Genomic DNA, 9,770 nt, shown 5'->3' on the forward strand with positions numbered 1-9,770 from the left:
GACCTGCATCTGCTATCACTTAGCATGGTAATGACTAAGTACAGTATGTGGTTTAAATATCTCCCTAATGCTAAAGCTAAATGCATCTATAACCCCAACCCTCTAATTGACTGATTCTAAATATGATAGATTAGCTTTCCATCTCATTATATGTATCTAATCAGGGGATGAGGGCTCCTATACCCTTGGACACTTGGTTTTTCATCTCTACAACAGCAATTAAAAGAAAATCACTTCTCTACTTATGCTGTCTTGTACCCTGTCTCAGGAAGATGCTGGATTTAGTTTATGATGGTCACAAAAACAAGCTGCAGAATGCTGCTTTCTGTCTTGGTGGGCACCAAGATTGAGAAGCTTAGATGTTGTCTGTGTGACCTTTTCCCAATGACCCCAAATCAGCACAGGGCTCCTGCTGCCTGTGGTCATCACCCCATGAGCAACTCTCAGGGGCAGCAGTGCCCAGGGGGGAAAGGCTGGGAGCAAGGAGCAGGGAGGGTCTAGGCACCACCAGCAGCTCAGGGTTCAATCACCCTTTCTCAACTAAAATTCTCATTTAAATATTGCCTAAATGAGGGTGGTCCTCTTCAGGGCCAGGAGTTGGACTCAATGATCCTTGTGGGGCCCAACACCTCAGGCTATTCTGTGACACTGGGCTTAAAAGAAAGTTCCTGATTCCAATCTCAGGTGTCTTTTCCTGCACTGCCCAAGGTCCTGCACACCAGGCAGGCTTCTCTCCCCCAGGAGCTGCTCACCATGGCCCCAGCCCGAGTGCACAGGTGGGTGGAGGACTAAGGCAGAGTCCCTGAGTGGCCTCAAGTGCCTCTTCCAGCCCAGCTGAGCACTAATGAGCTTTGAGCATTAAGGCTTTCACTCCAGGCCTGGGTAGCTCCAGGCAACTCCTTGCTCACACCTTGTCTCTGCCTAGGAACCGTCTCCAAGGCAGGACACTGTGTGCCACGTGCCTGGTGTGGAGCTCCAAACACATTTTTTAGGGCTCTAAATCAGCTCTGGAGGAGTCCTTGGGATACACTCCACCAAAACTGTGAGACATCTATATCAAATCACCCTGAAAATTTGGCCACCACCAGCAGGCTCCCTGGTACCTCCCTGTGTCCCAGGAGACACATTCCCTCTTGCTGTGAGGAGAGGGCACCCATCCATCCATGCATCCATCCATGCATCCATCCATCCATCACCTCTGCTCAGGCCTGGATAAATGGGAGGGAAGAGGAGGTTGATGGCTCTTTGCCCAAGACGCTCCCAGAGGAACTGAGGACCACCCACCTTAGGCCATGGGTGTTCTGTCTGCCCTATGTTTAACCAAATACAGAGGCCATGGAGCCAAAACAAAGGCTGGATGCCTTCACAGTCACCCTGGCTGCTCCAGATTATGTGTAGGCACAGAGTAATTGACCACGGGGAGATGAACTATGTTATAATTTTGTCATTTTCCACTCGAGCATCCCAGGCACTGATTGCAGCTTGGGGATTTTCCATGTCAGACAAATTACCAGACTCCACTAAAAGAGCTGAGAGAAAGCCCCATTTTGGGTTACAACATCTCCACCAGATGGGCACCATCCATTGTGTGTGCAGGGGTATTGGGGCCATGGCAAATGGGTGCACTGCAGAAAAAATTAAAGGAGTCAGGGTAACAGATGAGGGAAGACATCCCAAACTGGCAGAGGAAACTCTTGCTCATGGTAAGGAGAAACAAAAGAGCCTTTGGTTGCCAGGGTCTAATTTAGACACAGGCTCTACGTGGCAATTTTCATGGTGAAACTTGGGGATGAAGGTTCCCACAAGTGCAGGGATTTTGCTGAAGTCCAGGCCTAGCTGAATGTGCTGTAAAGTCCCACTTTCCTTTTTTTTTCTCCAGTTAGAACTGGGTTTTAAATGACTGAGATTAGCATTTGAGAGGGAACACTGTCCTGTAACATAGGGCGCACCTGACCTGTTTCCTCAGGCAGCTGGAGGCAGATTTTCCCACTGTCCAGGGAAATGCAGAAGCACCAAACTGTTCAAAACCATCACTCAGCCTTCCCCTTGGAGAAGGGGCTGAGGATGAGTGAGAATAAAGGGCCTGAGAAGAGGCAAGCAGAAAGGCTGCCCCAAGGAGAGCAACATGCCCAGATGTGTCTGTCAGATAACAATACCTCAGCTCAAGCTCTTCACAGAGCTTAAAAATAATGATGACTCAATTCCAGGTGAAATACTCACCTGCACTGCTGCCCTCCTGCCTCAGTCAGGGTTGAGCTACTGATGGTGCTGCCATTGCTCCAAAGTGTGGAGACAGCAACACCCCAGAGGCTGGAGGAGACACTGGCCAGAGTAACCTGCAAACCCAACAACCCCGTTCTTGGGATAAACGTGACACTGTGCCTCAGTTCAGAGGAAAACTGTGCTAAGCACCAACCCCTAACAAAGCTCTTGATACCCTGTTTCTTCCAGACAGCATTTGGGAAAAGAAAGCCAGACTTTTGAGCAGGAGGTATCTCTGGGCAGCAGACAGGCCTGTAATGACTGGGAGGGCTGGAACTGCTTCCCGTCTGGGTCTAGCAGCAGATAAGACGGAGATACATGAAATTGCCTCTCACTCCCAGCTGAACTACAGCACACCTTGGCCAGGCTCCAAAAAAGGCTCATTAACAGCTCCTGCAATGCTCTTCTCCTGGAAGATGTGGCGCTTATAGTGGAGGTGTTGAAGTCTTTGCAGTGGTTTGAAGATCTGGAGATCCTGCTCCTGCAATCAAGTGAGGTTCCATTTAAGAACAAATGGAGTTTTAGTTGTCACTGTTGTAGAAAAACTGAGGCCCTGACCCCAGTTCACATTAAATGGTTGGAAATGAGAAGCCAGGTGATGAATAAACCCCTCATTTGAAGGAGGGGGAAGGAGGCACTGGAGGAACTGAGTCACCAGTTTTGAGCAATCCTGAACTCACTGCTAAAATCTCTCAACTCCACTTTTATAAGAACTGCTGCCAACAGCAGCTGTGGGAGCTCAGAGCTGGAGCAGAACTGACACCATGGGCAAGTTAAAACTCTTTCAGGGCTACCTGCACCCTGACACGTTACCTGGGGGAGCTCACACAGGGAGGATTTTGTCTTTGTCTGACCCAAGCTCCTTTCAAGCTTCCTTCTTGAGATGAAAGGGTTTGGGGATGTTCCTTTGCAATTCTGCCCCACAGCCTTTTGCCACAGCACCTTCTGACTCACACATCCCTGACACCTGTGGTCCCCAAGTCTCTCCACCCCAGCTGCCCTCATGGAGGGTCTTCCCCAGTGTGGATGGGGCAGAAATGATGATTCTTGTGTGCCTTCACTGCCTGCAGTGGCCTGAGGCACCTCTAAAATATAGAGAATCTTCTCAGTTACAACCCAGAGCTGTGACCCCATTTCTTGAGGACACTGCCCTTTCTCCTCACTTTTTTAGCTTCTATTAAAGGCATGAGAGAGGAGAGACCCTGGCCTTCTCCCTCAGCTGCCAGTCACATAAATGGACATCCCTGGGACACTGGCTGTACCAAAGTCCCCATGAGAAGACACCAAGGCTGCCAAACACCAACACTGCTCCCTTTCCTCCATGCTTTTTGGCCTCCTGCTCTTCCCTCAGGCCTGGCTCCATCAGCAGGACACTTCCAGCCTGAGGGATGATGCTGAGCACTGTGCCCAGGGGAAGGCAGGATGGGATGCAGAAGGTGACAGCTTGTGCAAGGGCTGATGCACGTGTTCAGAAATGCTGCTGGACAAGCCCTACACACAGTGACTACACAGCACATAAATGCCTTCCCCAGCTTTCCTCCCTTCTCCTTCCTCACTCCTGTGCCTTCTGGGAGCCCTGCTCTGTGGGTTTGGAGACAAGGATGCAAGGGAGCACACTGTGGTGACTGTACAAACAATAGGAAGAGATGGAAAAATACATAAACTCTATGCCTGCTCACAGTTTTATCATCCACCATTTGGATGGTGTTTGGCATTCTTCTCCATGCTCCAATGCCTGGCTTCACATCAATTCACAGACTTCAGCTTTCATCTAAAAAATTATAATTGCACAACATTCCCGCTCCTATTGATGTGGAGAAGTGAAAGTCAGGAACTAAAATATTCATAATGCAGATGTTTTAAAAAAATGGGAAGAAAAAAAGAAAGGAGACATTTATTATTTTGGAATGCTCTTGATTTCTGAGTGAGCTGAGATTTTCAGACAACCTGACTCATCATTTCTGAACGCTTTGGTTTGGCAGCCCTGTATATATTTAGTAATACAAACCCTGACTTGCAGCTTCCAATGAGAATCCTAATGGCATGATAAGACAGATTTTCATCTCATTCACGTCATCTCCAAATATCAGGACATTTACATAGCAGGAAGAGTTGTAAAAGCTGTGAAATACTCTCCCTGGGGAGCAGCAGAAACCTTCTGGCTACGCTTGAGCAGCTGAACAAAGCGAGGGAGAGCAGGCAGCAGTGAACAGCTCTTCCCTCTCTGGCCCAGGGACAGAGCAGATGATCCCAGACATGTTTTCATTTCACTGCTCCTGGCTCTGGGCTTTGCTAACCAAGTCCATTGCCACACCACAGCCATGGGAGCTGCTCTCAAACCTGACTGGAGAAAGAGCAGCTTCTGTAGGAGGAGCACGCAGCTCCAAGGGAAAAACTACTGTTGCAAACCATTCAGAACTTCACAAGGAGTGAGGAACCTGTGCCAATCCTTGGGAATGCATTCAAAGCATCCTCAGCCAGCAGTTAGAATTGAATTTTTTACCTTAAAATCCCTTGGGCACTGGAAGTCTGTGAGATTTTTTCCATTGCCTATCAAGCAGTGGTATTTAAAATTATTTCTTTGGCAGCACAGCCAGCACAGAGTAGTTGCAAGATGATTTTCATCTCTTCATCCCAGACCATCTGCTTCTTACCATCAATTTTCAAAGGCCTTGAAGGAGACGTAGGCCACTGAATTTTATAGCTAGACTTCATGAACCTCTTTGAAAATGAAAGGACTGCACCAAACACAAATTTACAGACATCAAAGGGATCTTCTTTTTTCATGCAAGCACTAAAAGCAGTGCAAAGGGAACTAATTACAATTTGCTCAATTGCCAGTTTTCACACTGGAGTGAATACAAGCATTTTAGGCTTTAAACCTTACAAACTTGTGGCTGCCAGCTTAATATACTTCTAAAGCCAGAAGCAAATTAACAGACTAAAACCATCTTGCATCCACTGAGGCAAGCAATGAAGCCAAAAAAGCTGGCAAGGTAGCTCCTGGAAAACTCCTGAGTTTTGTACCTTTGCTTGATTTCTTCTTTCTTTAAAAAATCAATGTTTATTTACATATTCAATGGCAGGGCAAACACTAATCCAGCTTTTTCAAAAGCAAAGCCATTGCATTGATACTTTTTATTGAGCTGATCTCATCCATACTGCTGACAGAGTCTCAGGGAACTCAACTGAAATGGCAGCTCCTCATAAAAGTATGGCAGAGTTCAGGGAGCTTGGCCAAATGTGGCTGAGTCAGGATCTGCTGACTCCAGTGGCTGAAAGCATTACCCAGACACATGAGTTCCAGGCAGGCAATGGAGGGGAAGAGCTGCCCTAAATTACAAATCAGGATCCAGGTGAAAACTGTGAAAATCAAGAAAATTCCTATATAGCAGAAGTTTAGGTTTCCAAGTCCAGTCACAGAATTGCCAATGAATTTGCACCAAGGGTGATGCAAGGGTGCAGTGACCACTTTAAATCAATGAAAAGTGAAGCTGGGGGAAAAACTCCTTTTGTCACTTGAACCCTGCCCCATTAAGTCACCAAGCAGGTACAGGCTGGCCACAGTGAGAGCTTTCCTGCTCCCCAAAATGTCTTATATCCTCCAGAAATGCACAAACTTTCTGGTTTGCAGTTCACAACAATCCCCACAGAGCACCTCCAGAGGTGATTTAATTTTCACCCTCCAAGCTTTTAGGACACAGAGTGGTGAGTACTGATATGAAATATGATCTGATGTAATATTGACACACCAATAAAGCTCTCCAAAGGTGCCTACTGCACATTCTTCATGCTGTCAGGAATGTAAACTCTCAGATCCTGGGGCCATGGAAATGGTACCACGTTTTGATGCTGAAGGCAACATTGTGGCAGGAGCTTCTCCAGCAGGAACTATTCCATAAGGTCTCCTGAGCCCCAAAGAATAACACAACCAATGAAATCCTGGGATGGTGCCACTGGGCTGGCAAAAAAAGTGTATCACTTACTGTTCTCCAGCACTGACCACCAGGGAAGGAGAGGCTGCTCACAGCAGAGTCAAAAGCAGGAGACTTTTTTTTTGAGAGTAAGAGAGTCAAAAAGCCACCAACACAAAATTCAAACAGTTTTGGGGCTCCCACTCTTGGTGGCCAACTGAGCTGCACTTACACCTTACCATGCAAGCACTGCTGCAGCTGTAACCCCAAAACTGAGAAGGAACTGGAGTGAGGAATTGTCACACCTGCACCAGATGGGTGAACACCACGTGTCATTCACACATGAACAAGGTGCCACAGTGGCCCCCTCATGCAAATGCATCCATCCCTCTACTGCTTCTTCCTATATGAGAAAACAACCCAAGCCAACCTGCACAGCTGCTTCTGGGATCATTTTTCTGGAAATCTGCTCTTTTTCTCCCACTTATACAACTCAACCTGTCCTTCCTTCCTCTCCCCACTTTGGAGGAGCTCGGTATCTACACACCAGCACAGGGATGGGCTGCAATGTGGCCAGAAGGTGCCCATGGGAGGGAAGGGAGATCAGATGTGGATGAAGCTGTGCTTACTGGAAGAAGAGACACAGGAAAGAAAGAGGGAGAACTGCTGGAACACTCAGGCATAAAGACAAGAAGAATCCAAGGGTACCTGAGCCTCTGCCCCACCTGTCAGACAATTCAGAGATGCTTTAGAGGTAGAAGTGGCTCAGTGGAGTAGAGGGGACTGGAGTGGGAAGGAATAATTCTTGCATGTACATCTCAGCTTCTTCATCTCAGATTTCCTCTTCACAGCAGGTGAGCACGTTCAGACCAGTGGGTCTGTGCTGTAATGGGGGTTGTACCTCTGCAATTTCCATGCCCAAGGTTCCTGCTCCCCATCACAACTTCCACAGCTGCAGTGGGGTGAGGTCTGTGCAGAACTGTCCCTCTCGTCTGAACCTCACCCTTCTCTCAAGTTAAAGCATGTGAGGAGCCCAATACAAACATCATCAGTTTTGCAAGAGGTTAGAAATCCTTTTCTTTCTCCAGAAATTCGTATCTGCCCAAGGAAGAGGCCATAAACCTGTCATACAGCTTCAAGCCCAGCAAGGAGAGCAAAGGTGTGCCAAGGAGCTTCAGAAAAATCATCCAGCTTCCAGGAGAACAGGAAAAGCACAGAACCATCTCCCAGAACATCTGGGTTCCAAAATCTGCACTGAAAAATCATCTCAGACTGCCTGTGGCAGAAGCTTGAGGATGCAACTGATAAGAAGTGCCCTGTGAGTAATGAGCTCTTAAATCCAAACCAAACCAAGTCACTGTGTATCTTTAGATAAGGTTTATCACTCTGATGGGAGAAAAGCTGTCCTTTTGTGTTACCTGTTGGTTGACAACTCTGCCTTCAAGCAGCTTGCCAGCTCTGCAGCTCCCATTGCAATAATGCTACAAATAATTTAAGTGCTACCACTTTGGATCAAAATTTTAATGAGGCACTAAACCCACAAAAGGGGCTCTGTGTAACATAATTAAATAGAAAGGGCCTAAATAAACAGTACAACAAGTTATATTATAGTTGAAAACAGCTGGGAGGCAAAGAAAGGAGCATTGAAGATGCATGATGTAAAAAGGCATTTCACAGAATGCAAACACTAAAACTTTTCAACACGCACAAAGAGTAAAACACTACGAGCACATGACTTCCCTTTGATTTGGAAGAATCTGTGTGGGGCACAGGGCATTTGTTTGTTTTTTTTTTTTCCTTCTGCTAGTCAGCACAATGAAATATTTCACATGGGAACCCAAACAGTGTCAAAAAGAGCCATTTGTGCTTCGGAAAGAAATAAATACTGCAGGAAACAGGTAAAGTCAGTGGGAACATCTGGTTCACTCAGGCCATGGGATGTTGGATGACATCTCCAAAACGCTGGACAGTGCTGGGACTCCTCAGAAGAGTGCAAACAACCAGCACTGTCACAAGTCTGTTTGGCTCAGGGCTGCAAGACACTTGTTCCATGCTCAAGCCGACTCCTGGAATCCACTGCAAGCGGTGGCATTCAGGCTGAGCCAACCAGCTCAGCATCCAATGCTCTGTCTGCATCAGCTATTTACAATATCAGGTTTGTTCCACCCCTGTCAATATTTGATCCAAGAGCTGCAGAAGCCCTACAAACACAGGAAGGTTTCAATTTCACATTAAGGTAACACTGACAGTGGTGCTGCTGTATTGTGCCAGTCAGTGAACTGCTACTCCTTGAGAATGAAATTACTGGTAAACTTGGTTTTCATTTAATTTCCTCCCAGTCCTCTCATCAGCCTTTCTCCAGAGCCACAGCTATTCCAGCAGGTCTGGGTTGGTGAATGAAAAGTGTCTAAATTCATCCTGATTTATCATTGCAAGGATCCCTTCTTCAATGGGGGTCAGGATGGGCTCCTCTTTTATAAAATCTGGATCAAAGTTGCTCACGTCATCTTTGGATTTCTGTCAAATGGAAAACACAAAGGAAAGACACGTCAGAAGTATGTATCATCAGCTTGATCCTTGCTCTGTATCTGAGTGCATTGAACCATCACTTCCATAACCCAGGCTGAGCTGACTGAGAGCTTTTTCTGGGCTTGCCTCTCACAGAGCAAAGCCTTTTCCAGCCTCTGAAGGTTCTGATAGGGAACTCCCTCTCAGATTTAACTGACAGCAACTCTGGGGGCTTCCCTGGCCAGACATGGCAGGGCAGGGCACATAAATCAGTATCTCCTCTCAAATGGCAGCACAGTTATCAGCTGTGTTCTCAACTGGCTGACTCCACACAGCCCCTCCTCATCTGCAGAGTGTCTCAGCTGGGTCTTGGGGAGGGGGTGGAGGGCAATTCTCTTAGTGCCAGCCATTAAACTCACACAATTCTGAATTATTGGGCTGTGGGAAGACAAATGGCTGGGCTCCAGGTGCTGGATTCCTTGCTGTGTGCTACAGAGTGGGGCTGCTTAGAACACACACACACAAACTGGGTTTGTGGCACATTTTCATGAGGCATGTGTTTTTCCTGCACCCAGAGCAAGATATTTTATTGACACTGAGGTCAATAAAATTTATTGACATTGAAGTCTAACATACCCAGATCCTGCCCAGCTTGTGGCAGACAATGATTTGAAAGACAAGGAAGCCACAGTGATAACCCCAGAAAGGCTGTCCATGAGGAGCAGCACTCTTCTCTCACACAGCATCCTCAGGGCTGTGTGGCATCACTGGGGACAGGGCCAGCACTGTGTCCTGTGCAGCCTCTCTGCCATTTGAAGCACTCACTGACAGTGGCCTGAGCAGGGAGCACTGTGCTGAACACAGAGAGGCAGGGGAGAGACAGCCCTGCTGTGGAGGGGTAGGTGGAGTGAGCAGGATGAGGATTACTTACCCTGTTTTATCTTTGGGGCAAGCCAAAGGGTACTTGAGTGCCTAACCTGCTGCAGCTGCTTTTACAAATCTGCATCTTTTCACTGAGCTGCCTTTGAAAATCCAGCATGGAAGGGAAAAGAGGCAGCTCAGCAGGTGCCCAGCCAGCAGCCAAGC

The 9,770-nt window shown here is 47.3% G+C and overlaps 1 protein-coding gene across 1 annotated transcript in view; it reads right to left on the reverse strand.

Moving 5' to 3' along the window:
• Positions 1–7,682: 7,682 nt before the first annotated feature.
• Positions 7,683–9,770, reverse strand: part of PRKCH (protein kinase C eta) — a gene marked incomplete at its 5' end in the record, with an annotated part of 113,989 nt that continues 111,901 nt past the window's right edge. The window contains one exon of the mRNA XM_005417948.3: positions 7,683–8,693. Within this exon, the coding sequence (XP_005418005.2) occupies positions 8,547–8,693 (147 nt within the window). The remainder of the gene's footprint in view (positions 8,694–9,770) is intronic.

Source organism: Geospiza fortis, unplaced genomic scaffold (assembly GCF_000277835.1).
Source record: "Geospiza fortis unplaced genomic scaffold, GeoFor_1.0 scaffold23, whole genome shotgun sequence".
Lineage (NCBI taxonomy): Eukaryota > Metazoa > Chordata > Aves > Passeriformes > Thraupidae > Geospiza > Geospiza fortis.